A 20,057-nucleotide genomic window follows, 5' to 3' on the forward strand; every position below is an offset into this window, starting at 1 on the left:
ACCAACCTTGTTGCTTCTGTTCTTGTTTTTTGTCTCGTGCATGTGTTAGCTTTGTGTCCCCATCAGCTTCACCTTGACAATTAATTAGTAAATCCCTTTTGGGGGCTGCCGGTGGAACTGCTGATTCCACTAGCAGCTTGGTATTTTGCTGGTTTTTCACACTTTTGTCAGGTTGTGGCTCGGTCTTTGTGTAAGTGTCCACTACCATTGGTTCTGGAAACTCGGATTTTGGAGCCCCTGCTTGCTCTGGCGAACATGCCAAGGTTGCCCTTCCTATATCAGCTGCTTCTGGTGGAGTGGTCTTGGCCTTGGCGGTGTGGTCTCTTGGAGGTTCTGTCATGCTTGCTCGTGCGACATTGGCCATCTCTGGTTGTGTAAATGGCGCTTTTGGAGGTTCTTTCACCCTTGTTGGTCGAACATCAGCTGCTTCTGTAAATGCGGTCTCGGCCGTGGTGGTATGGTCTTTTAGAAGTTTGGTCAAGCTTGCTAGTCCAACAGAGGCTGCTTCCGGTTGTGTGGTCTGATCTCTTGGAGGTTCTGTAACACTTGCTGGTCCAGCATTGGCTGCTTCCGGTTGTGTGGTCTGGTGTCTTTGAGATTCTGTCACGCTTGCTGGTCCCGCATCGACCACTTTTGGTTGTGTGTTTTGCTCTCTGATGGCAATCAGCTCAGACGACACCTTAAGAGTGAGTTGCTTTTCTGCAGTTCTACATTTCGATGGCTCCTCCTCTTTTTTAAGGGCAGTTCCTGATGCAACACTTTTTAAAGTTTCACATTTGGGTTCTTCTCTAATAACCTTTGACCCTTGAGCTGACTTAACAGTGAATGTCGTTTTTAACCTTTTATTTACTGGAACTTTCTTCTTAGGTCCTTTTACCGTCTTGGTGACCTGCTTGCATGAGACATTCTTTGCTTTGGAGACCAACCTTTCTGCAGAAAGTACAGCCCGTTTTGTAGAGGGAGTGCAAGCGGATTTAGATATCTGAGTGGTAGAGACACTGTTTGAGGCGTCAGGTTTTCTGGCAAAACAATGAAAAGATTTATGCAGCCTTAATTTTTGTAATTTACGATACAACCTTTTCCTGTCCGGTATCAATATTGCAACTTTGTATATCAGCAGATACAGATACTATGACTACGGTATATATATATATATATATATATATATATATATCCATCCATCCATCCATTTTCTACCGCTTATTCCCTTTTTTGGGGTCGCGGAAGGCGGGGTACACCCTGGATAAGTCGCCACCTCATCGCAGGGCCAACACAGATAGACAGACAACATTCACACTCACATTCACACACTAGGGCCAATTTAGTGTTGCCAATCAACCTATCCCCAGGTGCATGTTTTTGGAGGTGGGAGGAAGCCGGAGTACCCGGAGGGAACCCACGCATTCACGGGGAGAACAGGCAAACTCCACACAGAAAGATCCCGAGCCTGGATTTGAACCCAGGACTGCAGGACCTTCGTACTGTGAGGCAGACGCACTAACCCCTCTCCCACCGTGAAGCCCATATATATATATATATATATACACGTTAAAGGGAACTTTTTTTAATGCAAAGCCAACTTTTCTTACTAATCGGTACCTTCTGTTTATTTGGGATCTGCATTATGTCCCGAAAATATGAAATCAAACCGTGGAGCCTTTGAGATATTTATAAAACCCATTTGCCTTCCTTTATACTTTCGGGGAACTAGTCGTTTAGAATTTCCCCCTTTTGTAACGGATTTTTTTCCCAAATGTGACATCAGCTAATTATGGTAGAAATTTACTAAAACTGCTTTGTGCGCTGCTGCCGTTGTAGTGAATAGGCTCCTTTTGTTCGCTATCCTTTTGCACGCAACCGCCGCCGAAGTCAATAGGCTCTTTTTTGTTCGGTATCCTCTTGTTGTGAGGCAGACTTTCTCGTATATGCACATGTCTGCTCCACTGTTACTGTTCTGAAGGTTTGCATATTAATGTAATAGTTCCTTTAAGTTCTACAATTAGGAGATCATTTCTGTTATGGGATTATTGTTATTATTATTATTATTATTATTATTTATTTCTATTGACTACGTGTCGTTTGGGAAGCTGAAATGTGTATTTTCAAGTTGTTTGACCGTTGCTATGGCTTCGGTTAATACGGTTACGGGCAGTTCCGTTTCCGCTGGCTGGTAGAAAAAACTGTTAAAAGAGCTCCGGCACTAACAGGCAGTGCAGCGTCGGTAATACTACATGGAAGACAGTTTACCACGATTGCAGATCGGAGAAAGAACCACAGTAAGAGTATTATTTCAGAGTGTTATAAGTGACAGTGTATCAGTTGCACTAGTTTATGTTTAGGACGTTTGGGCGCTTCACATTGCCAGTATACGTGAAGTGCATGCTAACCGCTAGTAAGCTAACCGCAGCTCGCACTTGTGTTTGTGTGTTGCACCGTGACTTCACCAATGGCAGGTTTAGTCATGTTTGCCTTAAGTTTGTTATATAGACCCTCTCCCCTGTGACTGTATAGTTCTCCTCTCACTCCAGACTGGACCTCCTGAGGCGTGCTAAAGGAAGCACGGCCGTGCTCTCCCCCCCCGCATCGCATCTCTACTCCAAAACGGCAGGTGTCCCCCCCTCTCCAACGCCTCCTTTGTATCCAGCAGTTTCAACTCACCACCCCACCCCTAAGTGCACCACCGATTCATCAGGACCGCAACGGACAATCTTCTGGCCCAGCCAATGGGTCCAGGTTGGACTGTGTGTGTTTGTGTGTGTGTGTGTTGTGTGATTGGTTTAGTGCGGGTTTTTCTATTGGGGAGGTAACGTGGGAGTGGGGAAAAGTGTATGAGTGTAATTAATGTCTGGTTATTGTATATTTATCTGGTTATTGTATAGTAAATTGTTAAACTGCATAAGCCGTCTCCTCTCACTCTCTCCTAAGTTTAGATTCTTGCATAAATAGTGAATAACTCGAGCATTCTTCATAAGGTAAAACTACAGTCTTTTACAGGCTCCCGTACAGTTACTATTTCTAACACAAAGTAGCATATTTTTCAAACTTAATCCGTCAGTAGGCTGGCTACAGAAGTGCTAAAGACGATTACAAAGATGACAAAGAGAAAACGCTGTCGAAGTGGAGCCACGTAACTAACATCACCCACAAAACGGCGCATCCTGAAGAAACGATCAGAAAGAAGCCTGAAAACGGTCTATAAAACAATTTATTCAAAATGTGACCAAAGAGCCACAATAAAATGTTATGTAGACAACAAGAAAGTGTTTTGAATGTAAAAAAAAAATCTGAATATGACCCCTATAAGTTATACAATACAGCTGCTATTAAAAATGCACTACAGTTTTAATAGCATTGTTGATTGGTGGCTGGAACAAGCAACACCTTTCCAAGATTAAAATATAATAAACTAAAATTTAGCAGGATAATCTTAAAACAAATTTAAAATAAATGAGAATACTTTCATAATCAATATGGCCCTTACCTCATTGCCAAAACATAACTTCATTACAACAAATAACAGCATCACCACTTGCAAATTTGCAATAGAACACAGTACCAGTCCTATTAAGGCACTCACTAATTGTCACAGTTTTCCCCAAAAAATATATATGTTAATCCTCAAAGCTGTCAGTCTGCTCTTCCTTCCTTCAATAATAATTGAGGCTGTGCTGCAGAGCGAGAGGCTAAAGGTCCACTGAAAATGTACTGTATTTTTCGGACTATAAGGCGCACAAGTGAGCCTATTATTATTTGGGATCCGCAAAAGTCACGAAAATTTGCAAACGTAGCCCGCACCGTCGTCAATAAGCTCCTTTTTCTCTATCCCTGTTGTGGGCCATTCAGCCTCCACTGTTGTCATTTCTAATATGAAAGGAGCGTATAGTTCAAACTAGGGCGGGGCAATATATCAAATCGGGTTTGTCTCTGTGCGGTATAGAAAATGACTATATTGTGATATTCGACTATACGTTCTCAAGCAGTTGCTTTTAGCTGCGGGCGTTACACTACAGGCATTTTCCCTCTTTCTTGTCTCTCCTTCTCACAGAGACATACTACAAGTGCACTTTCTTACATACGTCACATACAGTACTGCCGCGCGTGCAACGTCATACGCTCTCGCAGAGCAGAGAGGTAGCAGAATGGGTGAAGTTAGCTGTGGTGCTAGCGGTAAGGTGTGAGTAGTAATAAGATAGAGAGAAGTTGCAAAACTGGTAACAAAAAAGAAGAAGAATTAATTCCCAAGAAAAACAGCACGGGGTGCATCGTCTGGCGGTGGTTTGGCTTCAAGCGGGAAGATGTTGAAGAAACAACAGTAATATGTCAAGTATGGGCAAAAGCGTTGCTACAAAAGTAGCATTACTGCTAATTTGTGGCATCACTTGAAAAGACCCGCTAGAGTATAAGGAGTGCTTGAAACTCAGCATGTCAATATCTCTATTCGGTGCCACACCAACAAAATACCGAAGCAACCATTTCCAGATCAACACCGTAGGAAAAAAATAGTCAACAACAGAAGGAGATAACGTCTGCAGTAACCTACCACATAGCTAAGGACATACACTATTTGATTTCCTATTATGCAACTCATTTTTATTTGACAGTTAATAAAATATCTTGTGACAGCATGTTCCAAAGAGCACTTTTTTTTTAAACATTGTAGTGGCGTTCTGTTCAAAAAGTGAACTTTAATTTAATGTTGTTTTGATATGTCATCTTAGTGACATCATGCACAAAATTGCACTAATAGCTTGCTTTAAAATGTCTCTGAAAATTTTGCATGTTCTGTTTTGGAAAGTATATGAATGTTTGTGCCGCTGCTTAATAACTGTTTAATAAATACAGTTTTGGTAAATTGACTTAGTTGTTATTTCCCTCTCTGCATGAAAGTTTATAATGAGCATATATTAGTTCTCCCTGTGACTGCTTGGGTTCCCTCCAGATAATCCGGCTTCTTCCCACCGCCAAAAACTTGCACCTGGGCATAGGTTGATTGGCAACACTAAATTGGCCCCCATGAGTGAAAGTGAATGTGAGTGTGAATGTTGTCTGTCTATCTGTGTTGGCCCGGCGATGAGGTGGCAACTTGCCCGGGGTGTACACTGCCTTCCGCCCGATTGTAGCTGAAAAAGGCTCTAGCACCCCCCGCGTCTCCGAAAGGGATAAGCGGTAGAAAATGGATGGATGGATATATTAATGCCGCATGAACAAGAATGTTTTAATATGGACACATACAATCATCATACCGGTGTGATTATATGCATCAAGTGTTAATTCAAGGCTAAGGCCAAATATTGAGATATACAGTATATCGTGTATAGGGGACGGCGTGGCGCAGTGGAAGAGTGGCCGTGCGCAACCCGAGGGTCCCTGGTTCAATCCCCACCTAGTACCAACCTCGTCACGTCCGTTGTGTTGTGAGCAAGACACTTCACCCTTGCTTCTGATGGGTGCTGGTTAGCGCCTTGCATGGCAGCTCCCTCCATCAGTGTGTGAATGGGTAAACGTGGAAGTAGTGTTAAGCGCTTTTGAGTACCTTGAAGGTAGAAAAGCGCTATACAAGTACAACCCATTTATCATTTATTTATCGTGACACGGCCTAAAAATATCGAAATATTAATAAATGGCCATATCGCCTAGCCCTAGTTCAAACTAATATATGTCAGTGGACTTGCTGTGGCAGCACTAAAAACTACCGGTACAACAAAGATGACGGGGAAAACACGCTGTCGAAGTGGGACCACAAAAATAAGATCGCCCACAAAACAGTGCATCCCGAGAAGACGATCAGAAAGCAGCTTAAAGATGGTCTGTAAAAGTTTGCAACATTTTTACCGAAGAACCTCCATTGCATGTTATGCGAACCTCAAGTAAGTGTAAAAAGGTGCGCCTTTTGTATGAAAATCGACCTTAATGGACCCCCTCATCGGCAGTGCACTTTATAATCCAGTGTGCCTTGTGGTCCAAAAAATATGGTCGTTGCTGTGACTGCCAATATGGGCAGTCCAAGTCCAATACAGCATGGTTGCCATCAGCTAAAACTCTCTTTTTGAAACGTAAAGTAATTCTACACAGCTGACATGACAACTACGGTAGGGTAATTCATTCATGTTGCAAATCAAAGATATCCACAATATTTGGACTAATGGATGGGATGTGATGTTCTCCCCCTTGTAATTTCAGACACAGTAAATTTAGGTAATATTGAATCAAACCATTTCTATTATTTACTGATCTTTCTTGTGAAAATAAGTTGAGGTAAATGAAGCAATGCAACTTACTTTTGAGGATTCTTCTTAGTGAAAGACCCCTGCAGTCAAAAAGAAACTCACTGAGATTCAACAACTATACATTAAATGTTCATATCTACTATCATAAAAGCAAAACTTATCCCACCTTTTTTTCCATTACAGTGATTGGAAATCCTTTCAGTTCAAAGTTTTTTATGTCCCGAAATTTCTCTGCATCTTCCCTTTTCTCATAACAAACCACTGCCTACAACCACACATTATTGTTATCAAGAATTGACAATAAAAAACCCGTAACTCATGAGATATTATGTTGCAAATGATGTAAGTTGGAGAAAGACACAAATACTAGAACAAAAAGGAAGTACCTGCAATCTGTCGCGAAAGAGAACAAGTGATTTGATTTTCCCGTACTGCTCAGCGGCGGCCACCATGTCACCATAAGTAAGATCCGGAACAATTCCTTCAAGCGTCACAAAGGTTGGAGCAGAGGTTTCACCAGGCTGATCGAAGGCAGAGAGGAGCACACAATTAAAAAAATAAAATGAAATAAAACTTAATCAGTGACCTCGCAAGCATTAACCTTATTCTTTGCAGATGAATCTTTTTGCTTGCTGGCTGTCGCTTTTGCGCCCTTTTTGTTGGCTGCTTCTGAGGAGCAGGCAGCAGATTTCTTTGCGGTTGCAGTGGACTGTGAAGAGGAGGTGCCTCCTTTGAAAAGGGGGTACTTCATTTTGGCCAGTTCAGCCAACAAGACCGGGGCAAGAGTTTTAACCACAGCTTCCATGTCGGATTGCTTTGACAAAGACTGGACAGCTGGACCAAGACAAAGACAAAGTAGTCAAGACACAATGAATTTAATTGAGGTACTAAACATCTATGTCACACCTGATGATTTCAGAAGTTTTTTAGCAAGTCCCTCTGCGTTAGTTTCATGGCTCCTTCTGGGGGAAGAACGTCTCTTGTCGCTTCTATAAGTTGATGAGCGTTTATTGCGTTGGCCCGGCGACAAGGATTGCCTCTCACGACTTCTTGATGATGACGAGCTGTTGCTTCCCTGGCTCTGCGATGAAGATCGCCTCTTGCGGCTTCTCTTGGGTGATGAGCGTTTATTGCGCGGGCTACGCGATGAAGATCGCCTCTCATGGTATCTTTTGGGTGACGATCGTTTATTGCGCTGGGTTGGCGAAGAAGACTGCCTCTCGCGGCTTCTCAGTGATGAGTACCGATCCCGGCTTCTATTGGAAGACGACAGTCTGTTGCTCTTCTTCTTCGGTGAAGACGAGTGCCGTTCCTGACTTCTGGGCAGAGAGTGGTGCCTCTCATAGCTTCTCGAGCGTGAACGAGACCTGGGAAAATGATAAAGTAAAGTCAGTCAAGTCTAAAAGTCATGTCCACCAAGTACTAGGATCGTCTGGCAGAACCTGCGACTGTGTCTGGAGTTGTAACGTGAATGGGAGTCACTCCTCGTGTCTCTCCGGTTGTCCGAACTGCGACGATGCCGAGGACTGCGAGAACAGGAAGATGAGCGACTCTTACGCTGGCTTTTCTTATGGTGAGACTGTGATGTGGACGTGGACGTCTTCTGCCTTTTTTCATCAGAGACATTAAGCAAATCTCCATCCCTGATTACTGCAACAGACAATGTTACAAATAAATAACAGCTAGTAATTTGTTGACATGTCAGACTCACCGAATCTTTTTGGAAGCAGATTTTGTTCCATCATCTCTCCAATGGTGAGTGTGGCTGCAGCCTCAGCGCTGTGTGATGACATCACATCCTGCACCACTGCTGCCTTAGGTGGAGTCTTGGATGCTGTTGCTGTGGAAAAAAGACTTAATGAACAAGTCACTGGTTTGTCAACATTTAGGTGGCAAACCAACCTTGTTGCTTCTGTTCTTGTTTTTTGTCTCGTGTATGTGTTAGCTTTGTGTCCCCATCAGCTTCACCTTGACAATTAATTAGTAAATCCCTTTTGGGGGCTGCCGGTGGAACTGCTGATTCCACTAGCAGCTTGGTATTTTGCTGGTTTTTCACACTTTTGTCAGGTTGTGGCTCGGTCTTTGTGTAAGTGTCCACTACCATTGGTTCTGGAAACTCGGATTTTGGAGCCCCTGCTTGCTCTGGCGAACATGCCAAGGTTGCCCTTCCTACATCAGCTGCTTCTGGTGGAGTGGTCTTGGCCTTGGCGGTGTGGTCTCTTGGAGGTTCTGGCATGCTTGCTCGTGCGACATTGGCCATTTCTGGTTGTGTAAATGGCGCTTTTGGAGGTTCTTTCACCCTTGTTGGTCGAACATCAGCTTCTTCTGGTGATGCCGTCTCGGCCGTAGTGGTATGGTCTTTTAGAAGTTTGGTCAAGCTTGCTAGTCCAACAGTGGCTGCTTCCGGTTGTGTGGTCTGATCTCTTGGAGGTTCTGTAACACTTGTTGGTCCAGCATTGGCTGCTTCCGGTTGTGTGGTCTGGTGTCTTTGAGATTCTGTCACGCTTGCTGGTCCCGCATCGACCACTTTTGGTTGTGTGTTTTGCTCTCTGATGGCAATCAGCTCAGATGAGACCTTAAGAGTGAGTTGCTTTTCTGCAGTTCTACATTTCGATGGCTCCTCCTCTTTTTTAAGGGCAGTTCCTGATGCAACACTTTTTAGAGTTTCACACTTGGGTGCTTCTCTAATAACCTTTGACCCTTGAGCTGACTTAACAGTGAAGGTAGTTTTTAACTTTGTTTTTACTGGATCTTTCTTCTTAGGTCCTTTCACCGTCTTGGTGACCTGCTTGCATGAGACATTCTTTGCTTTGGAGACCAACATTTCTGCAGAAAGTACAGCACGTTTTGTAGAGGGAGTGCTAGTGGATTTAGATGTCTGAGTGGTAGAGACACTGTTTGAGGCATCAGGTTTTCTGGTAAAACAATGAAAAGATTTATGCAGCCTTAATTTTTGTAATTTACAAGGCAGGCCCGATACAACCTTTTCCTGTGATTATTGCAACTTTGTATATCAGCAGATAAAGATAATATGACTACGGTATATATATATATATATATATATATATATATATTTATATATATCATCAAAGAAAACTGTATTTCCTGCTTCACTGAAGGAAGAAATTAAAAGCCCACAACACAAGTTAAAGGGAACTTTTTTTAATGCAAAGCCAACTTTTCTTACTAATTGGTACCTTCTGTTTATTTGGGATCTGCATTATGTCCCGAATATTTGAAATCTAACCGTGGAGCCATTGAGATATTTATAAAACCCATTTGCCTTCCTTTATACTTTCGGAGAACTAGTCGTTTAGAATTTCCCCTTTTCGTAATGCTTTTTTTCCCCAAGTGTGACATCAGTTAAGTATGGTAGAAATTTACTAAAACTGCTTTGCGCGCTGCTGCCGTTGTAGTGAATAGGCTCCTTTTGTTCGCTATCCTTTTGCACGCAACCGCCGCCATAGTCAATAGGCTCTTTTTTTGTTCGGTATCCTCTTGTTGTGAGGCAGACTTTCTCGTATATGCACATGCCTGCTTCACTGTTACTGTTCTGAAGGTTTGCATATTAATGTAATAGTTCCTTTAAGTTCTACAATTAGGAGATCATTTCTGTTATGGGATTATTGTTATTATTATCATTATTTATTTATTTTTACTACGTGTCGTTTGGGAAGCTGAAATGTGTATTTTCAAATTGTTTGACCGTTGCTATGGCTTCGGTTGCTACAGTTACGGGCAGTTCCGTTTCCGCTGGCTGGTAGAAAAAACTGTTAAAAGAGCTCCGGCACTAACAGGCAGTGCAGCGTCGGTAGTACTACATGGAAGACAGTTTACCACGATTGCAGGTCGGAAAAAGAACCACAGTAAGAGTATTATTTCAGAGTGTTATAAGTGACAGTGTATCAGTTGCACTAGTTTAAGTTTAGGACGTTTGGGCGCTTCACGTTGCCAGTATACGTGAAGTGCATGCTAACCGCTAGTAAGCTAACCGCAGCTCGCACTTTTGTTTGTGTGCTGCACCGTGACTTCACCAACGGCAGGTTTAGTCACGTTTGCCTTAAGTTTGTTATATAGACCCTCTCCCCTGTGACTGTATAATTTGGAGAGCGAGTGTGGACAGTATAGCGAGTTTAGTTATTTGCTATTGTTGCTACATTGCTGCGAGGGACGTGGACATGCGAGGTTGGTGTGTCCATTGCACGCCCTCACGGACTAGTCGACAGAAAGGTGACCCAGGATGAGGCTGGTTCTCCTCTCGCTCCAGACTGGACCTCCTGAGGCGTGCTAAAGGAAGCACGGCCGTGCTCCCCCCCCGCCCCCCCGCATCGCATCTCTACTCCAAAACGGCAGGTGTCCCCCCCTCTCCAACGCCCCCTTTGTATCCAGCAGTTTCAACTCACCACCCTACCCCTAAGTGCACCACCGATTCATCAGGACCGTAACGGACAATCTTCTGGTCCAGCCAAGGGGTCCAGGTTGGACTGTGTGTGTGTGTTGTGTGATTGGTTTAGTGCGGGTTGTTCTATTGGGGAGGTAACATGGGAGTGGGGAAAAGTGTATGAGTTAATTAATATCTGGTTATTGTATAGTAAATTGTTAAACTGCATAAATAGTGAATAATTCGAGCATTCTTCATAAGGTAAAACTACAGTCTTTTACAGGCTCCCGTACAGTTACTATTTCTAACACAAAGTAGCATATTTTTCGAACTTAATCCGTCAGTAGGCTGGCTACAGAAGTGCTAAAGACGATTACAAAGATGACAAAGAGAAAACGCTGTCGAAGTGGAGCCACGTAAATAACATCACCCACAAAACGGCGCATCCTGAAGAAACGATCAGAAAGAAGCCTGAAAACGGTCTATAAAACAATTTATTCAAAATGTGACCAAAGAGCCACAATAAAATTTTATGTAGAAAACAAGTGTTTTAAATGTAAAAAAAAAATCTAAATATGACCCCTATAAGTTATACAATACAGCTGCTATTGAAAATGCTAGCATTGTTGATTGGTGGCTGGAACAAGCAAAACCTTTCCAAGATTAAAATATAATAAACTAAAATTTAGCCTGATAATCTTAAAACAAATTTTAAATAAATGAGAATACTTCATAATCAATGTGACCCTTACCTCATTGCCAAAACATAACTTCATTACAACAAATAACAGCATCACCACTTGCAAATTTGCAATAGAACACAGTAACAGCCCTATTAAGGCACTCAATAATTGTCACAGTTTTCCCCAAAAAATATATATGTTAATCCTCAAAGCTGTCAGTCTGCTCTTCCTTCCTTCAATAATAATTGAGGCTGTACTGCAGAACGAGAGGCTAAAGGTCCACTGAAAATGTACTGTATTTTTCGGACTATAAGGCGCACAGTGAGCCTATTATTATTTGGGATCCGCAAAAGTCACAAAAATTTGCAAACGTAGCCCGCACCGTCGTCAATAAGCTCCTTTTTCTCTATCCTTATTGTGGGCCATTCAGCCTCCACTGTTGTCATTTCTAATATGAAAGGAGCGTATAGTTCAAACTAGGGTGGGGCAATATATCAAATCGGGTTTGTCTTTGTGCGGTATAGAAAATGACTATATTTTTATATTCGACTATACGTTCTCACGCAGTTGCTTTTAGCTGCGGGCGTTACACTACAGGCGTTTTCCCTCTTTCTTGTCTCTCCTTCTCACAGAGACATACTACAAGCGCACTTTCTTACATACGTCACATAAAGTACTGCCGCGCGTGCAACGTCATATGCTCTCGCGGAGCAAAGAGGTAGCGGAATGGGTAAAGTTAGCTGTGGTGCGAGTAGTAATAAGATAGAGAGAAGTTGCAAATCTGGTAACAAAAAACAAGAATAATTAACTCCCAAGAAAAACAGCACGGGGTGCATCGTCTGGCGGTGGTTCGGCTTCAAGCGGGAAGATGTTGAAGAAACAACAGTAATATGTCAAGTATGGGCAAAAGCGTTGCTACAAAAGTAGCATTACTGCTAATTTGTGGCATCACTTGAAAAGACGCGCTAGAGTATAAGGAGTGCTTGAAACTCAGCATGTCAATATCTCTGTTCGGTGCCACACCAACAAAATACCGAAGCAACCATTTCCAGATCAACACCGTAGGAAAAAGATAGTCAACAACAGAAGGAGATAACGTCCGCAGTAACCTACCACATAGCTAAGGACATACACTATTTGATTTCCTATTATGAAGCTCATTTTTATTTGACAGTTAATAAAATATCTTGTGACATCATGTTCCAAAGTGCACTTTATTTGTTTTTAAACATTGTAGTGGCGTTCTGTTCAAAAAGTGAACTTTAATTTAGTGTTGTTTTGATATGTCATCTTAGTGACATCATGCACAAAATTGCTCTATTAGCTTGCTTTAAAATGTCTCTGACAATTTTGCATGTTCTGTTTTGGAAATTATATGAATGTTTGTGCCACTGCTTAATAACTGTTTAATAAATACAGTTTTGGTAAATTGACTTGGTTGTGATTTCCCTCTCTGCATGAAAGTTTATAATGAGAATATATATTAGTTCTCCCTCTGACTGATTGGCTTCCCTCCGTATACTCTGGCTTCTTCCCACCGCCAAAAACTTAAACCTGGGCATAGGTTGATTGGCAACACTAAATTGGCCTCCATGAGTGAAAGTGAATGTGAGTGTGACTGTTGTCTATCTGTGTTGGCCCTGCGATGAGGTGGCGACTTGCCCAGGGTGTACACTGCCTTCCGCCCGATTGTAGCTGAAATAGGCTCCAGCACCCCCCGCGACCCCGAAAGGGATAAGCGGTAGGAAATGGATGGATGGATATATTAATGCCGCATGGACAAGAATGTTTTAATATGGACACATACGATCATCATACCAGTGTGATTATATGCATCAAGTGTTAATTCAAGGCTAAGGCCAAATATTGAGATATATATCGTGTATAGGGGACGGCGTGGCGCAGTGGAAGAGTGGCCGTGCGCAACCCGAGGGTCCCTGGTTCAATCCCCACCTAGTACCAACCTCGTCACGTCCGTTGTGTTGTGAGCAAGACACTTCACCCTTGCTTCTGATGGGTGCTGGTTAGCGCCTTGCATGGCAGCTCCCTCCATCAGTGTGTGAATGGGTAAATGTGGAAGTAGTGTTAAGCGCTTTTGAGTACCTTGAAGGTAGAAAAGCACTATACAAGAACAACCTATTTATCATTTATTTATCGTGACATGGCCTAAAAATATCGAAATATTGATAAAATGCCATATCGTCCGGCCCTAGTTCCAACTGATATATGTCAGTGGACTTGCAGTGGCAGCACTAAAAACTACCGGTACAACAAAGATGACGGGGAAAACACGCTGTCGAAGTGGGACGACGAAAATAAGATCGTCAACAAAACAGTCCATCCTGAAAAGACGATCAGAAAGCAGCTTAAAGATGGTCTGTAAAAGTTTGCAACATTTTTACCAAAGAACCTCCATTGCATGTTATGCGAACCTTAAGTAAGTGTAAAAAGGTGCCCCTTTTGTATGAAAATCGACCTTAATGGACCCCCTCATCGGCAGTGCACTTTATAATCCAGTGTGCCTTGTGGTCCAAAAAATATGGTCGTTGCTGTGACTGCCAATATGGGCAGTCAAACTCCAATACAGCACGCTTGCCATCAGCTAAAACTCCCTTTTTGAAACGTAAAGTAATTCTACACAGCTGACATGACAATGGCAGTAGGGTAATTCATTCATGTTGCAAATCTAAGACTTGTCCAGGGTGTACCCTGCCTTCCGCCCGATTGTAGCTGAGATAGGCGCCAACGCCCCCCGCAACCCCGAAAGGGAATAAGCGGTAGAAAATGGATGGATGGATGCAAATCAAAGATTTCCATAATATTTGGACTAATGGATTGGATGTGATGTTCTCTCCCTTGTAATTTCAGACACAGTAAATTTTGGTAATATTGAATCAAACCATCTCTATTATTTACTGATCTTTCCTGTGAAAATAAGTTGAGGTAAATAAGTTGAGGTAAATGAAGCAATGCAACTTACTTTTGTGGATTCTTCTTAGAGAGAGTCCCCTGCAGTCAAAAATAAACTCACTGAGATTCAACAACTATACATTAAATGTTCATATACAATATCATAAAAGCAAAACACATCCCACCTTTTCTTCCATTACAGTGATTTGAAATCCTTTCAGTTCAAAGTTTTTTATGTCCCGAAATTTTTCTGCATCTTCTTTTTTCTCATAACAAACCACTGCCTAAAACCACACATTATTGTTATCAAGAATTGACAATATAAAAAACCCGTAACTCATGAGATATTATGTTGCAAATGATGTAAGTTGGAGAAAGACACAAATACTAGAACAAAAAGGAAGTACCTGCCGTCTGGCGCGAAAGAGAACAAGTGATTTGATTTTCCCGTACTGCTCAGCGGCGGCCACCATGTCACCATAAGTAAGATCCAGAACAATTCCTTCAAGCGTCACAAAGGTTGGAGCAGAGGTTTCACCAGGCTGATCAAAGGCAGAGAGGAGCACACAATTAAAATAATAAAATAAAATAAAACTTAATCGGTGACCTCGCAAGCATTAACCTTATTCTTTGCAGATGAATCTTTTTGCTTGCTGACTGTCGCTTTTGCGCCCTTTTTGTTGGCTGCTTCTGAGGAGCAGGCAGCAGATTTCTTTGTGGCTGCAGTGGACTGTGAAGAGGAGGTGCCTCCTTTGGAAAGGGGTGACTTCATTTTGGCCAGTTCAGCCAACAAGGCCGGGGCAAGAGTTTTAACCACAGCCTCCATGTCGGACTGCTTTGACAAAGACTGGACAGCTGGACCAAGACAAAGACAAAGTAGTCAAGACACAATGCATTTAATTGAGGTACTAAACATCTATGTCACACCTGATGATTTCAGAAGTTTTTTGGCAAGTCCCTCTGCATTACCTTCATGGTTCCTTCTGGGGGAAGAACGTCTCTTGTCGCTTCTATAGGTTGATGAGCGTTTATTGCGTTGGCCCGGCGACGAGGATTGCCTCTCACGACTTCTTGATGATGACGAGCTGTTGCTTCCCTGGCTCTGCGATGACGATCGCCTCTTGCGGCTTCTCTTGGGTGATGAGCGTTTATTACGCGGGCTTTGCGATGAAGATCGCCTCTCACGACCTATTTTAGATGAAGACCGTTTGCTTCGCCGGCTGTGCGATGGGGATCGCCACTCACGGTATCTTTTGGGTGACGATCGTTTATTGCGCTGGGTTGGTGTCGACGACCGCCTCTCGCGGCTTCTCAGCGATGAGTACCGATCCCGGCTTCTACGGGAAGACGACAGTCTGTTGCTCCTCTTCTCCGGTGAAGACGAGTGCCATTCCTGACTTCTGGGCAGAGAGTGGTGCCTCTCATAGCTTCTCGAGCGTGAACGAGACCTGGGAGAATGATAAAGTAAAGTCAGTCAAGTCTAAAAGTCATGTCCACCATGTACTAGGATCGTCTGGCAGAACCTGTGACTGTATCTGGAGTTGTAACGTGAACGGGAGTCACTCCTCTTGTCTCTTCGGTTGTTCGAACGGCGACGATGCCGAGGACTGCGAGAACAGGAAGATGAGCGACTCTTACGCTGGCTTTTCTTATGGTGAGACTGTGATGTGGACGTGGACGTCTTCTGCCTTTTTTCATCAGAGACACTAAGCAAATCTCCATCCCAATTTGGAAACCTGAATTATCATAAACAGTTCTGTCAAGGTTCAAGTTTTTAGTCCAGCAATGACAATAGTCAACTAAAGCAAATTAACTTTTGGTTATAATTCTTGAAGTAAAAAAAGAAGACTCACTGCTTTCGAAAGACTTTGCAGTTTTCAAGGTGAAGTGTTGTATTTTGGTGAGCGATCCAATCCTAGCAGGCAAAAATAGGTGTTAACATCATCACCAAAATAACCTTCAGGACTGACATTTCTCTGGATTCATACAAACGGACATGAAAAGTATGTGTTTTCTTACTGATGAGCGAAAAGCTAGAAAGCAAACACTCTTTAGAGTTAAACACCAATCTCTAAAACTTTCTCAAATACAAATCTCCTTGTGGACTTGGTTCTTCTCCCTGACATCTAGGTCATCTTGGCATCCATCATAGAGGATCAGGAAAACAAAAGCCTTAGGGAAGCTGTTGCCCAGTAAAAGGTCACCAGGTAGGTCAAAAAAAAAATCCATCAAAAAGGGGTCAAAGATGAAGCAAAATCGTCTTCTGTCAATTGGTACTGTATGTTCAGGACTTTTCTTTTTACAATTAGTGCAATACAAAATGGTATGTCAGATTAACAACAGTATATAACATTTAAGTAACAAAAAAAGAAGTCTTATTGGCGCTGATCGACATCCGTGGAAGACAAACATTGAAACCCTTTAAAAGTGTGATAAAGAGAAAAGAAGAAGCACAGCAAAACAGAACACTGGTTCACTCACCTCAATGAGCGCGCACTCTTTGTAACACAGAACACACGTGTGTGGAAACACGCTGGGCGTTACCGCACTATAGTCTTGCACCATCGATGTCGTCGGTCCGCCTTTTGAGACCACAGTCTGCGCTGGGGAAGCCTGGGGGTGAGGTTTGCTGCCAGAGCTTTGACCCGCGGGAAACGCGGCCATGCTGAGGCTGGGAATGTGTAACGCAGGCGGCATGGAAACTGGCATACACATCTGCTTTCTTAACAGACAGGGTAGCTGTGTGAATTTCTGCTTGGCCTGGTCTTTGAGAACCTGCTGCTTCTGGAGCACTGGTTGCTGCTTATTGTCTTTTTTTGTTGGCTGTGCTTTCTCCAAATTCTTCTTCTGCTGTTGCTGCTTGGTTTCAAGGTTTTTGACCTGCTTTGCACCAACTACACCTTGACTTTTAGGCTGCTCACTGGTGCAACTGGCAGTATCTGAAGAGAGGACAGGTCTGCTAGGATGGACATCACGAAACTGAGTGGATAGCGGTTGTGGTTTTATGGTAGTTTTGAGGTCAGCCACCGCCTGTATAAGAGGCCTGGCTTTCGGGGCTAGAGATGGATTATCTCCAATGCCATTGTCTTTAGAGAAAGTAGTGAACATGGATTTTTGAGTCTGCATTGGTTGGGTCTGTGCTGCTATCACTGCAATATTACTTTTTTGAGTCAGTGTGGAGCTCAAAGATGATCCCGCACTTGCCTGGTCCTGGCATGCACTTTTTCCAACCTGCTGTGCCGGCGCTTCAGTGCGAGTGCCTCTATCCAAATTGTGATTCATCAACAAAGTGTCGTCCTCAGCTCCTTTAGCTACACTCGCAGCATCCTCCCCAATCCTGCAATTGTATTTGTGTGTATGACCGTAGTCAATGACTTTACTCCTCTGGAGAAAAAGAGATGCTGCATCTCCATGGTCCAACCCAATCATTCCTGAACCACCCCAACTGGTCAGACCGCCTGAGCCACCAGTGAGCGCAGGTTCAGGGATTGCTTTGGGCCGATCTGCATCCGAGGCCTTTTTGTTCTTCTGAATGCGGATTTGGCGCAGGATGAACGGTAAGTTGGCAGGGGTGATTTGGTCTTCTGAGTAGGCGATGAGATGTTCCAAGTCCTCCTTTTCAAGTCCAAACTGCAAAAGAATGTTGGTCGCTGACTCGAATGTATATTTAGGCTTAGTGTGCTCATAAGCGGCGCCAGTTTGGGCCATGTTTGGCCTGTCAATATCTAAACCTGGAATAGAGTGAAAGTCTCGTTGACCCTCACTGGATACATTGAACACAGAGTAGCCAGCAAGAGTTGATGATGGACAATGAACAGAGGCTTTGTCAGCTGTGGCTCGGCTGTAGCTGGACAAACAGTTTAAGGAGCCGACACTGTTGTTGCTTTCGTTGCCAGAATTTCTGCTGAGGTTTTGGTAGGAGCTTGTCCTTCCAATCGCTGAAATAAACTCTTGTCTGCGAGTGTCTTGAGCTGATGGCTGGTGTATTGCTTTACCTTGAAGCCTCACCTCTTCCCTGGCTCTGCTAACATGTGTGTCGACGGACCACTGCAGATCTTCATTAAAACTGGCTCTTTCCATTGGCTGATAGTTGGGCACTGGCACTGGAAAAGTCTTGTCAGAAGTCTGCAATGGACTAGCAGGAGAGCTGAGACTGGATACAGTCCCCAGTACAGAAGAGACCTGTTGGAAGTCTCCCCCTGTCGGTCTTCTTTGGTTCCCATATGGGTTATACGGGGGATTAGACATGGTGTTTGCAAGCCAACAACACTTATGTCCACAGCAGAAAGTGGTTGTAGGTATGTGGGGCAAAGCCTGCTGGGTGTGTCTTGGAGCCAAACCAACCCCCAGAAGGCAGCCTGTCGGTTGATCAGGATTATGTTCTCAGGATGACCTCTGAAAAGAGGACTGGCTGGGGGGGGGGTCATGGAGCAGTAGAAGAGGTACAATGCCTTGATGTCAAAGCAAAGCTGAAAAATAATCAAAAAAACAAAATCTGGTTATTGCAGTGGACAGGAGCACGGCAACCTGGACAGGAATCATTCTTGGAGCATCTCATCTTGGCTCGTCTACAGTGGTTTTTCGGTTGGATACCTGGTCACTCACTCCTGCTTACTTCCTGCTGGTCACGTGTGAGAAAGGATAGACAGAAAAAAATATAAACTCTAAAATGATTTATTATCAGGTCAGCTATTTCCAGGTCGGATATCGCACAATAACATGATGTACTATGTTCGTAATGCATGTCAATTCTGTTATTTTTGCTCATGTGTGACATGTATCAGATTGACCCAGGGTTCTTTATTATTAGATGTAGATCTGACATGTAACTGATGTGACAGCAGTACAAACATTTAGTTGTTTATCCAAAGATCATCAAAAGGTAACAAAATCTCACAATTGCATGCCACAAGTCTATTAATTGATAACTTTGCCCGCTGGTTGAGAAATGTTGTACTTAAACTGCTGGACAATTTGCTCACGCAATGGTCACAAAACGGTGAGACTCGCCCCATGCTTGTTTGTGAATGACTGAGCATTTCATGGAAACTGATTTTATACCCAATCATAGCACCCACCTGTTCCCAATTAGCCTGTACACCTGCAGGATGTTCCACATAAGTGTTTGATGAGCATTCCTCAACTATCTCAGTCTTTTTTGCCACTTGTGCCAGCATTTTTGATTACATGTAGCAGGCATCAAATTCTGAATGAGCTACTATTTGCAAAAAAAAAAAATAAGTTTCTCAGTTCCAACATTAAAATATCTTGCCTTTGCAGTGTATTCAATTGAAATTTAGGTTGAAAAGGATTTGCAAATCATTTTATTCAGGTTTCATTTACGATTTACGCAATGTGCCAACTTCACGGGTTTTGGTTCTTGTAATAGGCTATATGTTATATAAGTACATATCCATCTATCTATATATCTATCTATCTATTATATATTAGGGCTGGGTGATATGGCCTTTTTAATACACAATATATATCTCAATATTTTGCTTGGGCCTCGAATTAACACTTGATGCCTATAATCACACCAGTATGATGATTCTATGTGTCTACATTAAAACATTTTTGTTCATACTGCAGTTTCCTCCGCCGTGTAGCGGGGCTCTCCCTTAGAGATAGGGTGAGAAGTTCTGTCATCCGGGAGGAACTCAAAGTAAAGCCGCTGCTCCTCCACATCGAGAGGAGCCAGATGAGGTGGTTAGGGCATCTGGTCAGGATGTCACCCGAACACTTCCCGAGGGAGGTGTTTAGGGCACATCCAACCGGTAGGAGGCCACGGGGAAGACCCAGGGCACGTTGGGAAGAATATGTCTCCCGGCTGGCCTGGGAACGCCTCGGGATCCC

General features: G+C 43.2%; 1 protein-coding gene across 1 annotated transcript in view; it reads right to left on the reverse strand.

Moving 5' to 3' along the window:
• Positions 1–20,057, reverse strand: part of LOC133560501 (uncharacterized) — a 36,731-nt gene that overhangs the window by 11,459 nt on the left and 5,215 nt on the right. The window contains exons 3-19 of the mRNA XM_061913087.1: positions 16,683–18,670; positions 16,055–16,116; positions 15,725–15,937; positions 15,129–15,649; positions 14,824–15,056; positions 14,609–14,743; positions 14,387–14,485; positions 14,272–14,300; positions 8,130–9,142; positions 7,939–8,067; positions 7,670–7,877; positions 7,134–7,594; positions 6,829–7,061; positions 6,614–6,748; positions 6,394–6,492; positions 6,279–6,307; positions 7–1,019 (exon numbers count right to left, since the gene is read on the reverse strand). Coding sequence (XP_061769071.1) covers positions 7–1,019; positions 6,279–6,307; positions 6,394–6,492; positions 6,614–6,748; positions 6,829–7,061; positions 7,134–7,594; positions 7,670–7,877; positions 7,939–8,067; positions 8,130–9,142; positions 14,272–14,300; positions 14,387–14,485; positions 14,609–14,743; positions 14,824–15,056; positions 15,129–15,649; positions 15,725–15,937; positions 16,055–16,116; positions 16,683–18,449 — 6,379 coding nt within the window. The 5' untranslated portion in view covers positions 18,450–18,670. The remainder of the gene's footprint in view (positions 1–6; positions 1,020–6,278; positions 6,308–6,393; positions 6,493–6,613; positions 6,749–6,828; positions 7,062–7,133; positions 7,595–7,669; positions 7,878–7,938; positions 8,068–8,129; positions 9,143–14,271; positions 14,301–14,386; positions 14,486–14,608; positions 14,744–14,823; positions 15,057–15,128; positions 15,650–15,724; positions 15,938–16,054; positions 16,117–16,682; positions 18,671–20,057) is intronic.

This window comes from Nerophis ophidion, linkage group LG10 (genome assembly GCF_033978795.1).
Source record: "Nerophis ophidion isolate RoL-2023_Sa linkage group LG10, RoL_Noph_v1.0, whole genome shotgun sequence".
Lineage (NCBI taxonomy): Eukaryota > Metazoa > Chordata > Actinopteri > Syngnathiformes > Syngnathidae > Nerophis > Nerophis ophidion.